The 18,709-nt window shown below is 40.4% G+C and overlaps 1 protein-coding gene across 2 annotated transcripts in view; it reads right to left on the reverse strand.

Annotated features, from left to right (window-relative positions):
- LOC148029268 (chloroplast processing peptidase-like) overlaps positions 1–15,836 on the reverse strand; it is a 32,188-nt gene extending 16,352 nt beyond the window's left edge. The window contains exons 1-2 of one of the 2 annotated variants that reach the window (XM_087688037.1): positions 15,419–15,836; positions 14,496–14,833 (exon numbers count right to left, since the gene is read on the reverse strand). In XM_087688037.1, coding sequence (XP_087544163.1) covers positions 14,496–14,833; positions 15,419–15,677 — 597 coding nt within the window. In that variant the 5' untranslated portion in view covers positions 15,678–15,836. The remainder of the gene's footprint in view (positions 1–14,495; positions 14,834–15,418) is intronic. The other variant, XM_087688036.1, reaches the window with a different exon arrangement.
- Between the last annotated feature and the right edge of the window lie 2,873 nt (positions 15,837–18,709).

The raw sequence follows: 18,709 nt of genomic DNA on the forward strand, positions 1-18,709 counted from the left end.
ATTCCAGGCCAATAGAACTGCCTTTTAATAAGACTATAAGTCTTATTAACTCCTCGATGTCTCGCGCTAGGGGTATCATGACACTCAAAGAGTATCTGGCGCCTTATTTCTTCATCTTTCAAGACACATGCCCTAACCTTGTAGAGTAAATAACCATTATCAATGGTAAAATTCTTCCACTTGAATCTCATTTGAGCAACCCCTGATGCTCCATTTCCTTGATGAACATCCTCAGATATTCCTTCCTCTGTGGAGGCTCTTCCATTTGGATCCCCATTATTTATTGCTTCCCATATGTTGGAATATGCCGGATCAACCTGGCATTTCCCTTTCAAAGATTCAAGTAAATCGGAAGTGAACTAAGTAAAACTCAATTCATTTATGATGGGCATTCTACGGAGTGCATCAGCCACTATATTGTACTTCCCCTTTCTATACCTTATTTCGTAGTCGAACTCTTGAAGGAGTTCGGCCCATCTGGCTTAACGCCCTTGTAGATCCGGTTGGTCATTAAGCCACTTAATGCTTTCATGATCCAACAAGATTAAAAGTTTGGCACCGTACAAATAGTGCCTCCATTTCTTCATTGCATGTACTATTGCATACAGCTCCCTCTCATAAACAGAATAATTATGTTTTGCACTGTCTAATTTCTTGCTTTCAAAAGCAACTGGTCAACCTTCTTGTAATAAGACCGCGCCTATCGCCTTATCCATCAGCTTCAACCACAAATGGTTTATTGGGATCCACAATTAATAGTACTAGAGCTGTAGCAATAGCTATCTTAAGTTTTTGAAAACTTTCATTTTGGTATGTTCCCCAATTAAAGCTCTTCCCTTTCTCTTTAAGTTGGTCTGTCATTGGAACAGCTATTTTGGCATAATCTCGAATGAATCTACGATAAAATCCAGATAATCCTAGGAAGATCTGCAGCTCTTCCAGGTTCCTTGGAGATGGCCATTCAATAATTGCCCTTACTTTTTCTGGATCCATCTTGATTTCCTCTTTCGAGATAATATGCCCCAAATATTTGACCTCTTGTGCGAAGAATTCACATTTAGTTTTCTTCGCATAAAGGGAATGTGTTCTTAACAATTGGAATACTAATCGTAAGTGTTCCAAATCTTCTTCTCTTGATTTACTAAAGATCAAGATATCATCCAAGAAGACTACTACAAAGTGTCCTAGATAGGACCGTAACACACTATTCATCAACTTCATAAAGGTAGCTAGTGCATTAGTGAGGCCAAAAGGCATCACCAAAAAACCATAATGCCCATATCTAGTACGAAATGTTGTCTTAGAAACATCTTGTGACTTAATTCTTACTTGGTGATAGCCTGATCTTAAGTCTATCTTTGTGAAGAATTTTGCCCCTTGTAATTAATCAAAAAGATCTTCCATTCTGGGCATAGGAAATTTATTCTTCACTGTTATCTTATTAAGTGCTCTATAATCAACACAAAGTCGCATAGAACCATCTTTTTTCTTTACCAATAAAATTGGCGAAGCCCAAGGTGAATTGCTGGGTTGTATAAACCCTTTATCAAGGTAATCCTTAATTTGTCTTTCAACTTCTTCGTGCTGTGTTTCACTTAACTTATAAGGTGGTTTAGAAATAGGGTGTGTATCCCTATCTATGTCAATTGGGTGATTTACATCACCCCTATCTGGTGGAAGGCCACTTGGTAAATCAAAAGGAAACACATCTTTAAATTCATCTAGCAAACCACTTAATTCATTACTCACATTTAGCTCACAAACATAAAAAATTTGTTACTTAATATTACAGAAAGTAAAAGTGTTTTGTACAGGAAGACACCATAATATATATACCTCACAAGCTTCCTTCTTTATCAGCTTCTGAACTTCAGTCTTCAGTGGAACACGACAAAGGATTATCAGATACTTCATGTTCACCTTGAATCACAAAAGTCTTACCATCCCTTTCAAATTCCAGTGTATTATGATGATAACTACGTTTTAAGGATGGTTCCAATCCCCATAGCCACTCCCTCCCTAAAGCAATATCGGCTCTTTCCATATTCATAATTTGAAAATCAAGTTTATCTTTATATCCTTGGATCTCAATTTTCAAATTGGATACCATTGTATCCCATATTTTATTATCCTGACCTTGCATCATACGAACAACATATTGATGCCCACTCTTTTGTTAGGGCAGTTTCAATTTTTTGACAAGTGCATAATTTATAAAATTGTGGGTAGCAGAGTCATCAATCATGACTCTAACCCTCTTTCCAGCTATCAATCCATGCACTCTAACTAAATCATGTGGCCCAAAAGTAGGCTGCCACATAGAAGTTGACATACAACACCTATGTTGTACATCCTTGTGCAAGACCTCTAAAGATTTATACCTTTCATGCCCCTTTAATTCCAAGGCATGCACTACATGGATTTGTTTTTCTTTTCCCTTGCCCTTGTCCTTATCCTTTCCTTTATCTTCTCCCTTTTTCCTTTGAGGGCAATTCCAAGCAGCATGGTTAGGGGATAGGCAATTGAAACACAGTCTTTCTTTTTTTGGCCTTATCAAAGTCATCTTGACTTAACTTTGGCCTTACATATCATTTTTTTTTCGAAGGGTTGTTTCTTGCCCTTAAGAAATGGCATTTTCCTTCTAAATTTGCCTACAAATTTTGAGGTTTCCAATTCTTTAGTCTTGGGCTCCGTATTAGTGAGACTAGTGAGTGTACCTGGATACGTACTATCTTCATTGATTAATGCAAATTTAATTGCCTCTTCAAGCGTCTTAGGTGAACTTCTTTTCACTTCCTTTTTACAGGCCTTATCTAGTCCCCTTATGAATCCTCGTCTTTTGAAATTCATCTATTCCTTCCAATTTGAGGATTATCTCACGATATTCCTCCAGATATGTCAGCAGGGGTCTTCCCTTTTGTCTGACATAATCCCAATCTTCCCAATTTCTTTCCATTTCATTTTCAGAAAGGAATTCTTTCAAAAAGACCAATTCAAATTGAGCCCAAGTTTCAGGTATTTTATTTGCCTCCTTTAAGGTTCGCCACCATTTATATGCATTTGGCCCCAAAGTTAAATTGGCCTCCAGCGCTTGGAGATGTGATGGAGTATTTTTAAGTTTGTGCAAATCTTCCCATTTTTGGAGAAAATTAAAGATAGTGTCTTTATTTCTATCTTTTTCCTCCCCGTGAAACTAAGGGGGTTTCATATCTTTTAACACTGGGTCATCCCTCAACTTTTGGTGGGGTTCCCTAGGATCTCGCATAGTCACATCTAAATCTTTCGATGAAGATGGAATATCCGAGGTTTCTAGCTTATTTTTATCCCTTTCTAGTAATAAGGTTAATTGAGATTTTATTTTGGTGAGTGTTTGAGTTAGAAATTCCATTTGAAACCCCTATGCTTGCACACAAGCAATTAGATCGTCGAATTATTCTCATGTGGCAAAAAATTCTTCCCATTGTTCTTCTTGTATCTCCGTTTCATGGGGATCTACCATAGGGTGGTCCCCAGAACTAGAGCCCTCGATTACCCCCTCTCTCCCTTTCCCCTCCATTAATACACTAGAATTGGAAAGCAAATATAAGAAATGTGTACAAAGTTGGGGTACTTTCTTGATTACAATAAAACAGAAGTCCATGATCTCTGTAAAGTAGAGATGGCAAGAAGAACGAGGCAGCTGGGAACACGGCCTGTCGGCAGGAGCGCTAGATATAGGTGTAATTAATCACCTCCTGTCACGTCACGTGGGAGCACAGAGTGTGAACCAAAAGATTAAAGACTAAAGATTAAAACGGAACTTAGTCCCATCGTAATCGCCCGCAGGAATGTTGACGATAAACGTAATCCGTTTTGCCCCCGTCTGTCGTGGTCGCCTTTGTTAACACAAAAAAATGACGACTAACGTGTCCCGACGGCTCTTCGTAAGGACCTGGCGGCTCTTCGTGAGGACCGGACGACTCTTCGTGAGGACCCGGCGGCTCTGATACCAATATAGCGTGTATGACGAGTAGTAGCTAAACTCCTAACGACCGTCAAGTAAGAAGTATGGCGTGTATAAAATGGCACGAGTGATTCCTTCTTTCACCTCCCAACCTCGCCTAGACGAGTACTGGCTCCTCTCTCCCCGTTTCCTCTTCCAGCCGTCCGCTTCAGGTGAGTCCTACTATTCTTAGACTCTCTTACCCTCTACGCTCCCCTTGACCCCGTTCGGGTGCCCAAGGCCCCCGGACGGTCATCCCTCGCACCTGTCTCCCATAAATTACCTTATTAGTGTAACACAAGCTCTAGAGGAACAATCATTGGGGCCCATCTATCATCGAGATCTCCAAGAATAAGGTGTTCCTCACACCCCCTCTATGGCTGAAACTTCCACAAACTGAACATCACCTCCAAGAATAAGGTGTTCCTCACACCCCCTCTATGGCTGAAACTTCCACAAACTGAACATCACGGCTCATGGAGACATCCCGCTTAATAGGATCATATAATTAGTAGCCTTGAGACTACAAGCTATAGCCCACAAACACATGTCTTTTAGAAGCCGCTTCAAATTTGTCCCGATGTCTTTTCGAGGTGTGAACACAAGCATCACACCCAAACACCTTGAAATAAAAAACATCTGGCTTAGACCCAAAATACGCCTCATATGGAGTCATGCCAACAACAGTGGAAGTAGGGGAACGATAAAGGATGTGAGCTGCAGTAGCCACAACCTCAGCCCAAAAACATTGAGGTGTTTGTCAATGCTCCATCATGATGCGGGCCATCTCGATCACACTGTGATTCTTCCACTCCACGATGCCATTCTCTTGAGGGGTGTTTGTGTTGGCAAACTCCTGGTGAATACCACGATCTGTACAAAAATGAGTAAACTCATTAGAAACAAATCCTCTATCTTTATCCAATCGAAAGGTCTCCAACTTCCGACTTGATTGGTTCTCCTCAAAGAGATCAGTAGAAACAAGCTCCAAGGGTGCGCAAGACCACCTCGAAGCCTTGTTGGGAACAACATCATGAGTCTACTTCCCATGAAGGTAGGATACACAAGGCTGTTGGCTCACCACAATATCTAGCAAACCTCAAACAAGCCGTCCCTTTGACACCTTCCGAAGGTAATCATAATTGAGGTGGCCAAACCGAGCATGCCAAAGCTCGGACTGAGTTTGTGAGGCAAAAAAAAGAGAAATCAAGACAGACAAAGACTGCAACTTGTAGACTCCATTCTCCTCGTAACCTGAAGAAAGAACCTATCTCGATCCACAATCAAGAATTTGAAAAGCATCCTCATCAAATTCGACCAAAAGGCCGAGGGCACAAATCTTGTGCACCGAAGGTAGGTGGTACCCCAAGGCCGTCACATAAAGTACCTCAGATGTATGGGCAACACCATGTCCATCTGGAATAAGATGCATGTTGCCCCATCCCTGTATAGGAATAGACAAACTGTCACCGATGAGAATCTGCCCATGGAAAGGCCGCAAATGAGTAACACCTGCTGAAGGAGTCATATGCCACAAGCACCACTGTCAACAATCTACTCCGGAGTGTAAGGGACCATCAACGTAGCATCAGAGGCTGTTAAGGTCAAATCCTCAACCACCTTCTAGTGGAGGAAAGCAATTGATGAGAAAGCAACCACTGCGCCAGAATCCTTTAAAGATTTCTCCTTTTTTTCCTTGTCGGGGCAATCCTTTTTCTAGTGACCGGTTTTGCCGCAAATTTGACAAGTAGACTTCTTTTCTTTGTCCTTCTTAGATTTGCCGTCCTTTTGGTCCTTCCCCTTCTTTTGAAAGGACTAACCAACCAAGGCCTCAGATTTCGAAGCATTGGTACCTTTCAATTGCTCTTCTTGGTCCAAGACCATATAAACCAACTCTTCCCACCGAGGAGTCTCAAACCACCCTAAAGCAATCAAGGCGGAATAAAAACCACTGAAACGGAGCAGTAACCGTAAAAGAAGAGTTATCTTCATGTCTTCAAAAGTTATCACCTTTCCTACGTTTTAAACTTGCATCTAAAGCTGCCTCAACTCGTTAATATGCTCCCGCAAAGAAGATGACTTGTTCACACTCATCGCCCACATCTGCACTTCCAAAGAAACTTGCTTCATGACAGTCGTCCAATCGTACATGTGATCAAGCTCCAACCATATCTCCTGAGCCACTGTCAAATGCCCAATATGAGAGAGAACAATTGTAATACATGAGAAATAAAAACGAGCAAATGCGAGCACTGAGTTTATCCCAATGTGCTTGAGCCTTTGCCAACACCTTATCACTAAAAGAAAGTCTAAACTCATATCGCGAAGAACGATGAATAGCCTCTGTAACAAGCTCCGTCAAATCATAGGACTCCAAAATGACAAGTATCATGACCAGCCACGTGTGGTGGTAATTCTCGTCGCCGAGCTTTTGATCTGATGGAAGAGCCAATAAGACGAGCACCTTCCGATCCATGATCACCTAAAACTCTGGCTCGGCCTCAAAAGACATCTTCACCTACAATGCCTGCACAAAACACAATGAGCAGTCCCCCTCTGGCTGTGAGAATACAGCCTGCTAGGACTCTGGTTCGCTCACCCCTCTCCATTTTCACCCGCTTGAGGCAATGAAAAGGCAAAATCTGCACTTGAAGATCCAAAATGTAGCCTTCTTCCTTCTCTGACAGCGAAAACCAACAGCAGCTTCAGCAAATCTTCTCCTTTCTCACACGCCCACGCTCGCCTCAGCCTTGCTTTAATGCGCAGCCCACCTACTCGCATTTGGAACGCTAAAACACAACCTTGTGTTGTGCTGAAATCTCCTCTTCAGTTGGGTCCACCCTAGGTCAATCCTTCAATGCTCTGATACCATGTCAAAGTGAAGCAATGTGGAAGCAAATGACCAAGAAAAGAGTGAACAGAGAGAGAAGAGAGAGAAAGTGAGTGAAACACAGAAAATCTGCAATGAAGAATGTTGTATAAGGATGCAGAAACATACACGGGTACAAAGAGAATATCTGCATTAAGTCTCTACCTCAAAGATCTCAATCTCAATCAGCCCGAGAGCAATCTCCACAGTTTGCAACCTGAAATCTATGAAAACAACTGATCAAAACTGCTGGATTCAAGGCCTATAAATAGGCTAGGAAAAACACGAAAAAACATGCATGTAAACTACATTAAATACAACCGATTGCTATCCGATTGTTGATGTCTGACTGCCTACCATGTTTCACCTGTACCTAGCCAATCTGCCACATGTCATCTGCCTTACTTCCTGCACTCCTGCTACGTGGACTGCTTGCTGAAAATTGTACCTGCATGTCCAAGGAGTGTCACTCTCTAACAACTAGAAGGCTGCAACTTAGCAAAACTTGCCTATACTAGTGCGAAAAACTTTTTTGGGCTGGTGAAAGTCTATTCCAATAATTGTGAGAGGAGGCTGTTAAAGAGCAAGGAGATGTTGCTAATGTGATATGCAACCATTAGGGACCATTCCTACAACAAGTGATAGCAATTTGGAGCCCTCTAGGAGCAAGTGACAGCAAGCCAAGGTCCTTCTAATGCACATGACAGCATACATGAGGGAGCAGTAATCTTTCTCATGGTCCTGAGTTGTAGGTGACCACTTCTATGGCTGTTTAAGTAAGGCAACAGTAGTTTTTCAATGTTTCTCGTAATGAAACTCTAAAATTTCACTTTCTAGAGCATTCTCTCTCATTCCCCAACCATTTCTCAACCTATCTCAACATAATCCAATCATTCGAGTCATTAAAGGTGGAGATATTGAAAAATCTTTAGTGTAAACCCTAATTTACAACAAAAATAAGGGTTTGACAACCACCTCAGGATGCATGCTCAAAAGTGAGAGCCTAGAACTTGAATTCCAATGGCGGAAATTGAAGAATTTCAAGGAGATTTAACTACCAAATTTGGGACCAAATTTGTCTTGCAAGGAGCAAGGCGAAAGCCAATCCCCAAGCAAACCAAGGGGCAAATTGGTTAAAAGGCTTGCTGATCATTTGTGACAGCAAGAGACATTTGAATCAAAGGAGATCAAGGAATCTCAGTTGTACTCTATCCAATTGCAATATAAGTTAAAATTTTACCGAACGGGACATTCCAATTTTGTGAATTTGTTAATTGCTGTAATAAGTGTTAAATCAAGCTAGTGCCACCCTATCCAAGGAGAAAGGCTAGTTTCATGGTTCCATTACTGGGATACCATCAAATCCCTTGAATTGGTTGACCCAAAGCACCTGATTGAAAGCCAAAAACCTTTTTCTAGTGCTGAAATTGTATTCAGGTAAGCATTACAACAAGAATGCCTTCAAATAGTGATATGGAATCAAGCAAGGATGATGCCTCTCAATCTAAAAATTCACAAAGTGTTCGGAAAAATATATTGTCTGATCTTGGATAAGACATATAGCATGGGCAACAAGTTGAGAATGAGGGAATTGGACAAGAGATGGATCATGCATCTCTTAAAGAAGATGACCAATAAGAGAAATTTGATGACCGAATTAAAGATCAGCTAGGGACAATAGCTGAAATGTTTATGCAATTGGCAAATGATTCTTAGTTCATGAGCTTTTTATACCCCTTAAAACAAGGCAGGCAAAGGCAAGAAGAGAAAATCGCCTTCAAGAGCTTTAAGCTTTGGGACAACAAGATGCATCAAATAAAAGCCAATACAATAGCATCACATTCTAAATGTGGATAGTAAGCATAAGCAAATGATGCCAATGGGGCAATTGATACATATGCAAGGCCAACTTGGAAGTGCCAATCCAATATTTTTTGGACATCAAGGCATACGCGCAATGATGGTAGCAATGTTGGCATGATGCTAGGGCACAAAGTGGCAAGTTTAGCAATGCATATATACAGCCCATTGTGTTTGGGACTCGTGGTATTAGTGTTGGTCATGCAAATGACCTGTATAGTGCTAATCATGAGAGAAAAATGTATCTAGTAATGCTTGCATGAGGAAAAATGCAACTATTAATGCATGCTATATATGAAAAAATGTATCCTGTTATGGTTGGTAATATACAAATTCCTATGCACAATCACATTGCAATAGTCCAAAGTATGCAAGCAAAAATGTTGCCCAATGCATCTAGTGCCTCTAGCATATCAAGTATACATGAGGGGCGAGTCAACTAGATGCAATGTTGCATATTAGTTTAGAATTACAACAATATAAAAGTATAGAGCATCGCAATGCTTAAGAGGAAAAAAGGCCTAGAATTTCAAAAACATGCAAAAGACATGAGCTTAATGATGCAATAGGTGTACTTGCTGTTTGACTACGATGCCAACATATATTTCCAGTAGTACCAATGCATTCATTCAAGTGACTAGAATTTCAAACACGCAAAGGGCATGAGCTTAGTGATACAATAGGTGTACTTGTTGCTTGACTACGATGCCAACATATATTTCTAGTAGTGACAATGGATACATTTGGCAAACTATAATACAATCGAGGACGATTGCAAGGATTTCAAAGGGATGATTGCACAATGTTGAACCCAAGACCCTAAGATATGAATGGGTGCCGACAAAAGTTATAATAAGTTATGTCTGACAAGTACTAGGTGGTACCTGGCATCAAATTTAATGCCTAGACCAATTTATTGCCCACTAATGTTAGTGATCACATTAAAAACTAGGCATTAATTAATTATTTAATACCTCAAGGACACTTGGGAGACAAATTGGCCTAAAATTTTTAATTAATGGTTGGTGGAATTATGTTTCTAAACATAGAATAATTTCTAAATTTATTTTTAGAATTAATATTTTGAAAATTTATTTAAAAAGCTGAATATTGCTAGAAATTGGGATTAGAAGACTGCCACTTAACAAAACTTACCCATACAAGTGTGAAAAATGTTTTTGGGGCTAGTGAAAGTCTATTCTAATAATTGAGAGAGGAGGAGGATGTTAGAGAGCAAGGAGATGCTGCTAATGCGATTTGCAACCAATAGGGACCATTCCTACAACAAGTGACCCCAATTTGGAGCCCTCCAGGAGCAAGTGGTAGCAGACCAAAGTCCTTCTAGTGCAGGTGACAGCATACAGAGAGGGCAGCAATCTTTATGGTGGTCGTGAGTTGTAGGTGATAGCTTCCGTGGCTCTTTGAGCAGGACAGCAATAGTTTTTCAACATTTCTTACAATGAAACTCTGAAATTTCTCTCTCTATAGCACTCTCATTTTTCCCATCCATCTCTCAAGTTATCCCAACAGAATCCAATCATTTGAGTCAATAGAGATGGGGATATTGAAAAATCGCCGCCGTTAACCCTAATTTAGAGCAAAAATTAGGGTTTGACAACCACCTTAAGATGTGTACTCAAAATAGAGGACTTAGGACTTGAATGCCAATAACTGAAATTGAGGAATTTCAAGGAGATTTAAGAGGTCAACCAGTCAATGTCAAATTTGGGGCTAAATTTGTCTCACAAGGAACAAGATAAAGGCCAATCCCCAAGCAAACCAAGAAATTTGGTTTAAAGGCTTATTGATCATTTGTAACAACAAGAGGCGTTTGGATCAACATAGAAGATTACGAAATCTCAATTGTACTCCATTCAATTGCAATATAAGTTAAAGAAATACCGAAAGGGGTACCACTTTTAGGGCCAATAAGGTGTCCAATGTCCAAGATGGTATGGTAAAGTGTACATTTCATTTTTGTGAGTTTGTTGATTGCTGTAATTAAGTGTTAAATCAAGTTAGGACCACCCTATCCAAGGAGGAAGATTGGTTTCAATGCTAATATGTGAGCTTTGTCACATGGCCTTGTTGAACCTTAGACTTGTCATCTTAATTAACGATATCTAAAACAGTCCCAAAGAGGTTTGAATCCATGCTAAAGCTAGAATTCAGCCAAGTAAACTTTCGTGGTCGTTAGATCTAAAGTCAATTTATTATACGCTACCATAAAAGCAAGGCCAATGCTTTCTCACCCTCCCTCCTTCCCTCCCCTCCTCTCTCTCTCTCTCTCTCTCTCTCTCTCTCTCTCTCTCTCTCTCTGGGCATTGTCACGTCCTCAAAATGGAGTTTCGCAATGAGACTAAGATGAAATGAGTAGCCCAAAAAGTAATAGCGATCCAAATGCCCATACACTAGCTACAAAGAGAGAGATACAAAGAGAGAGAAAGAAAAAGAGTGTCCAATGTCCCTTCAAGACTAATTTACTTTTATCAAGGCAAATCATGTATGCATGTTAATGAAGATATTTGAGTTAATTCCAAATATGAATTTGTATGACCGCCCTTTGAAGTATATGCTAGACCTTAGCCTTGGAAAGTTGATACTTCTTTAGGTCACACTTTATTGAAATTTTAGAAAAAAATCTAGACAACTTGATACAAAGTTAGCTATAACATTTAACAAAATTCCAATGCGACTTGATGTAATGCATTAAGTAGGAACAAAACTTGATACAATATTTATGTGAGATTGATGTATTACAACGGATCAATAGAAATATTAACAATGATCATAAGCAACTCAATGCATTACATCAAGTACACTAATCTATTAACATAATTTTTAAGAACCTTAAAAGCCACACACATACCTACATTCACTTTTAGTGAACAATACTAATAGGGATCATTTGCTCTTTGTGGGACTCTTCTATGGTTTGCCCAAAGGAATTAGCAATCATCATAATCTAAGTCACTAACAATTCTAAGCAAATGATATTTTTTAAAGAAAAACCCGATTCTTACCATCTCTCTTTAAGATATACATTGCACATGTGTCTCACAACACTAATCTCCATATAAATTTTAGTATTCCAAAGATTGTGTTTGCTTATGATAATCCTAAGCATTTAGCTATAGGCTTTAGCCCGCATGCTTATATATACTTATAACTTGAACCCTAATTGATTAGGCTTCTTAACCCTTGCAAATGCCCACTAGATTCTTACATCCTTGAAATGTTATAGGAGGATTGCTCCATATAGCCATGACCATGATATAATTTGGGTCCACATGGACTAATTGATGTGGTGAGTGTATGCTTTTGGTGGCATCTCCACCCTTCCTAATAGACACTAGTAGCATCGGTCATACTGGTCATGAAGTGACTAAAGCAAACACACTATGGGCACTTCGAGGTTAAGGCAACCATCTCCTATTTATGGAACTCAAGGCCCTATTGTCAACGTAATTGTGTGATCACCACTCTTGGACTCTTGGCCCATTGACAAATGTGTCCATACATCAAAATGGTGTGGATTGTTGGTATGGGATGCCCATCCTTAGGACATGGTTAAGACTTGAAGTGCTACTAACTCCCAAGCTCAAGGGTGAGCTTGTTTGGCTCTATAGTTGAAAGGCTCGTCTAATGTCTAGTCCCTTTATATTCATGGATGTAGCTTGTGTTGTGTTTCGTATGCAAGTTGAATACTAGGCAGACATTTCACTTACATCTCCTATATCTAGTGCCATAAAACTAAAAATGAGCATTTGCAAGGCAAACAATGCAAATCCACAAATGAGCTTACTTGTTTATCATGCATTGAAGTAATGAGTTGCCTACTAAAACTGGCAATGATTGTTAGTTTGCTATTGTTTATAACAACCAGTCTCCCAACAGGTGGACTCCCACTTGGTACTTTATTTATTTCATGAAATCATGAGTGAGAATCTTTCTTAGCTCACTAGCTTCTTCTAGCAACATACTTTAAGTCCTACTACTTTTTGTCCTCCGCAACATGACCAACAAATATACTAAAATGCACAATAGCCTCATGGAAGGATGTGTATTAAGCATATATCTCAAATTATATAGCCCATTCTTGTTGATCTACAATTATAAAACAAGACCACAAATTGCCCAAGGGCTAAAAGGAGTCAACATGCAACCCATGCTTAAATTTTTGCACATATAAATATAGCGATGATTGCTAGAATGCAATCCATGCTCAACTTTTGTACAATAAATGTCAATGATAACTTCCCTCACCATAAGCTTTGTGAGATTCTTGAAGGCATGTGAATGACTTTGCTTGAGACACACCAACATCTATTATAAACTAACTTTAGCCTACTGCAGATTAATCCAAATTACCAAGTAGATCATAGCTACAAGTGTATCTCTACGCTTAGGCCGCTTAGATTTACCTCTAAAATATCAACATTCATGGGCACCCCATGTGAGCTGTCTTACAAAACACTAGGGGAAAGGTAACTTGATCATCTTGATAAAGGAAGTGAACTTAGGAAAAGGTGAATTAATTGTCTTGATAAAGTGCATTCATTTGTGCTAACTCCCAAAATATTCTCTCTCTCTCCCCCTTTCTCTCTCAATGCGCCAATGCTTCTACAAGCCCAATCACAAAATGTCAACTTAGCTACAGTTTGCTCTATGAGACAATGTGGCTCTACCAATTTGCTCATGTTTTAAACCGATATAGTGTTTTGAAATATTCTATTGTAAAGAATTAGTAACTCCAAGTAAAAATGATAAGGGCATCAATCTAGGGAGAAACAAAAAATAAAGAACCAAAAAAAAAAAGATCAATCAAAAATCCTCTTCATCCAAGCCTACGTGATAATGATTTAGTTAAATCATAATCATCCCACAAAGTCGAATACAAAGGAATATACTAGGTTTCAAAAGTAACTTGTTTGGTGCATAAGGAGCAAATGTTGCAAGGCAAACCACTTCGATACATATGTGAGTAAAAACAATGTCTTTACAACACTCAATGATGCTTTACAAGTAAGAGTTTGACCCAATTGCCTCCTTATCGAACCAAAAAAACTAGCCACGATGTATCTCCGAGTGACAAAACATGCTTAGACAAACAAACAATAAAAGAAAGCTGAAAAGGAGGAAGCGAGGCGGCAGGTCATTCAATAGTTTTCACCAAAAGTGCACGTCAAACATTACAATAGCATGGCCTTTCAGGGAATAAAACCAACAAATTACATTGCAACCTTGGCTTCAAAGCTAGATTAAGGGCAACCAAGCCCCCACAAGCCATTTCTCTATATTTCGGTTATCATGGCAGGCACTTCTTTTTACACATAGAAGTGCCTGCCACTAGCCTTCACAATGTTGAGGTAGCCTAACGATTGAAGCCATGGAGAATCATGAGCTAAACTTTTAAAAAGCAAATGCAAGTTTCAAGAAGTTTCCACTGCCTAACTGCCCACCTTACATGTTGCAAAATGGGCACAGGAAATGGCAGTGTGCAGCTACCATGATGTAGGGAAACGGCTGGCATGAAGGCATTTCATACGATTCTTATGAGGAGTTGAGTTAAGAATGAAATGCAAACTAAGACTTCGTTGATTTTGCTCGAAATCATGGCTAAACGAATAAATTATACGTGCAAAGGCAATTCATACTGTTGCCCTACGACGATGCAGTTTGAAAGTGAAACAAAAACAAATGGAATGCCTCTATCCGAAAGCTCTGAGATAAAACAAACGTGAAAAGATGTGCTCTCAAAAAAGGAAAAACATTAAAATGTACCTTCTCGGCAAGCACGCGATCACCGATCTCAAGAGTAGGGTGCATTGACTGAGACGATATAAACCTAAGATCTGCAACAAGCGACCTGAAAACAAAAGCTAGCAGCAACAATGCAGCGATACACCTGTGGTCCACAGCTGTGCAATTGCGGCTCCCAGTAAACCATTTAGAAAATAGACCCGACTGTGATGGTATAGCCTTCCTACTCTGAAATATTGCATCATCATCTTGTCCTGACTGATCGACTGCCGCTTTTCTTTCATTTTCCTTTGGATGCACCATGTCTGCTTCTTCCTCCATATTGAAAACTTCCGAGAGCGCACGACTTTCACTTGGAACTGGAAAATAAGACCTTCTGGACAATTTACGTTCGTAAATAGAGAAAATAATGTGATTGAAACCATAATCGTAGTAGAAGAGCGGTCCAACGCTCCATGATCGGAGGTGGATCATGCCAACTACACAGGCAGTAGAACGAGAGGGAAAGGACGGGATGGTAAAGAAGCAAGGGTGAGACAAGTAAGTGAGGATGCCGAGGGAAGCAGTTGAATGGAGTGAGAAACCAGGAGGCCAGGGGACAAGGGAGGGTGGCAAGGAAAGAAAGGCTTACGGATGGCTTCTACATGGAAAAGGGACGACAAGGAGGACAGGAGAGGGAAACATGGCAAGGGAAGAGATGGTTTCTACGTGAAGCTGAACATGTGATCCGTGCGAGTCCCCAGGGAGCCTCTGCAGGGCCAACCCCGGGGCATGATGACGATGAAACTGTGTGACGAAACAGAAAGAAGCAGGTCAAATACAGAGACAAAGCAAGGAGGAAGAGGAAGAGGAGGAAAGGAGAGGAAGAGGAAGAGAAGGGGAAGAAGACCAAAGAGAAGACGGGGAGGAGGACAAGTCTGTTGCTGGCGAGGGAAGGCTTCTACCTGAAGATGCCCGTACGAGTCCGCAGGTCAAGCACGTAGAAGACCCCCGGGGAGCCTCGGCTATGGCGGCAACCCCAGAGCATGGTGAAGGAGGAGGACGAGAACCAGGAAGCTCCGCAGCAGAAGGAATGCCTGCTGGTGACACAGGGCAAGGGTTGAAGCCGCGTGCAGGATCAAAGCTTTCAGGAGGTCGCGTGGGCTGGGATATGTCCAGAAAGAAGGAGGCTATAGCGGGAGTGGAGGTGCTAAGCGAATGCATTCTAGCACAGAGACGATACGTGAGGAAGAAGGCTTGGCGAGGCAAGGAAAGGAATACGCTTCTCAGAAGAGGAGTGAGGCTGCCATGGCGGAAAATGCTTTATGCAATGGAGGGGGGGCCGTTCCCGAGCATTTTACTTGGAGAAGAAGCACCGACCCAGCGCACGCACATCCGTCCGGCCCTAGGTTGTAAGGGGCCCAGAGACACTACAAATCTATATCTATATTACTATTTGAGCTGAAAGTTCGCCAAAACACTAGAGAACTCCCCCAACCTGCAGCTCCGAGAAGGTTTGCCAATATTATTTTATTATATCTATATTACTTTATTTTATTATCTATATTACTATTTGAGCTGAAAGTTTGCCAAAACACTAGAGAACTCCCCCAACCTGCAGCTCCGAGACACTTCAAATCTATATCTATATCTATATCTATATTACTACTTGAGCTGAAAGTTTGCCAAAACACTAGAGAACTCCCCCAACCTGCAGCTCCGAGACACTTCAAATCTATATCTATATTATTTTATTATTTGAGTTGCAAGTTTGCCGAAACACCAAAGAACTCCCGAAACTGCAGCTCTAGAACCAAACTAAATTTGAATTGGTTTAGTGATGAGAAAAGTGAAAAGGTGAAAGTGACAGGATGGTGGTGGAAAGGTGGCTCGTGATTGCTCTTGGCCGACTCTTTCATCTCTCTCTCTCTCTCTCTCTCTCTCTCTCTCTCTCTCTCTCTCTCTCTCTCTCTCTCTCATAGTAGCAGGGGAGCACAGGAGAACGAACAGTAGCAATGGGGCAGAGGGAAGGAGCACGAATAGCAGCAGCACATCTCTCTCTCTCTCTCTCTCTCTCTCTCTCTCTCTCTCTCTCTCTCAGGAGCTAGATATGCATTCCATGGGGAGTCTTTCTGAAATATGTAAGAGGTGTTTAGCTAAATTGTGGGGATGTGAGGCTCGGGTATGTGGGTTGATTTTATTTGAAAAGCATTGTTCTCAGAATGGAAAAGTAATATTGCCATCGTTGCAATGTCCACCATAACCATTGCATGATTTGTTACATAGCATGCACCCTCATAGTAGGATATTTACAAATAATATATGACCACAGTGCTCTTACTTTTGTATCACTTGGAGCTAATGTTGACAAGTTGCCTGTTGTCGCGAATGGTTACACCTTTAGAGTGCATGGTTCTATTTATCATTGTATAGGTCCTCTACTTCTTGATATGCAACGTTAAGAAAGACCAAGATTTGCACAACTCTATGTTTATGATACTGAGCATGAGTTGTTTAATTGATTGGGGGTTAGCCTAATTCATATTTGTTACCAATTTTGTTTGGGGAGCTTCAATCTATGATGCATCGAGACAATGTATATGCACAAGCTTTTAAGTCTATGGGTGTGCAACTACAAAATAATCATGTGCAAGAGTTAAGAATGAGTAACCAGTAAACAATACTCGGCTCCTACAACAACAAAGGTTACTGCTATCATGCCAGGGCAGGGTGATAAGAATACTCTTGATCGGCTGGGATATTCACGTTTACACTTGGGGTGGTTGATGTGTTGTTATTTCAAACTTACATAGAGCATATATGCCAATGCTATATGTCTTTTTTTCCCCTATGGGTGATGACGGTTGGCATGTAAAGGTTCCCTATATTAATGTTAATGTTTCTATTAGCATACATGAATTGTCCAATAAAAATGTGTTACCCAAATGCAATTTTATGCATTTCAACTTCATGTGTGTGAAGAGACAAAGGTGTGCATACTGCGCAGTGGTCAACTATTACAACTATTTATGTTTGATGCTTATTGTAGTATAGAGCAGTGAATGTTAACTTGGTGTTGTCAAAATCAATCGGTGTTGTGATTCGAGGTCTACAAAGGCTTGGCGAACATGATGGGGGCAAACAATAATGGGCTAGTGAAGATTGTTGGTGCCTCTATTGAGACAGAAGAATAGTTTTGCCGTCGTCATTTACCGATAGACCAAGGCACATGCATTAATTGTATCATGACACCATGGCTATAGTGTAATGCAAGGGAAAACTTGACCTTTTATTAACAATGACATGTAATCCAAAGTGGTTGGAGATAACCAATGCTTTGTTGCCTAGTCGTAGTGCTTATGACTATCCAGATTTGACTGCTCGAGTGTTTCACAAAAAACGTGTTGATTTGATGCACATGTTGTTGTGAAGTGACCTCTTTGGAAACGTTGCAGGCTATGCTATTGTGATTGAATTCCAAAAGAGGGGACTACCACATTCTCATACTTTGCTAATTTTAGAGCAGTCTTTCAAACCTTTTGAAGCATGTTGCTACGATAGAATGGTTTGTGCCAAGTTGCTAGATAGAGTTAAGTTTCTAGCCTTATTTGAGACAATTTCAAAATGCAACATTCACAAGAGTCCTTGCATGGAAAAGGGTAAATGTACTAAAGACCACCCTTGAAAATTAGTGGGAATGACAACGATTGATAGTTTCGGCTATCCCATCTATTAAAGGCAAGATGATGGAAACACGATGACCATAAACCGTAATGTTATCGTCGGTAATTAGTGGGTTATTCTATATACTCCTTACTTGAGTAAGAAGTATAATGCACACATAAATGTGGAGATGTGCTTTGACAGTGGTTGGCTGTTAAGTATTTGTATATGTACAAGGGATGTGACTATGTAGGCATAAAATTTTCTACCGGGGTTGATTCAGCATAGAATGGTGGCAGTGTTCGTGAGGTGGACGAGATCTAGAGTTATTTGGATGCACGATATATTTCTGTCTCTAAGGCATATTGGTGGATCTATGATTACGCATTGCATAATGAAAGGCCTAATATACAATGGTTGCAAGTGCACTTGCCTAGTGAAAATTATGTGGTGTTTCGAGATGCATATAAGATATTAGATGTTGTGTAAAATGAAGACCTCTAGAAAACTACTCGTACTAAATGGTTTGTGTACAATGCGATTCTACAAAAGAAGTACACCCTCGACACCCTATTAAAACTACTCTTACTAGG

Source organism: Lygodium microphyllum, chromosome 11 (genome assembly GCF_053477565.2).
Source record: "Lygodium microphyllum isolate KBCC chromosome 11, Lygodium_microphyllum_v1.1.10, whole genome shotgun sequence".
NCBI classification, from domain to species: Eukaryota; Viridiplantae; Streptophyta; class Polypodiopsida; order Schizaeales; family Lygodiaceae; genus Lygodium; species Lygodium microphyllum.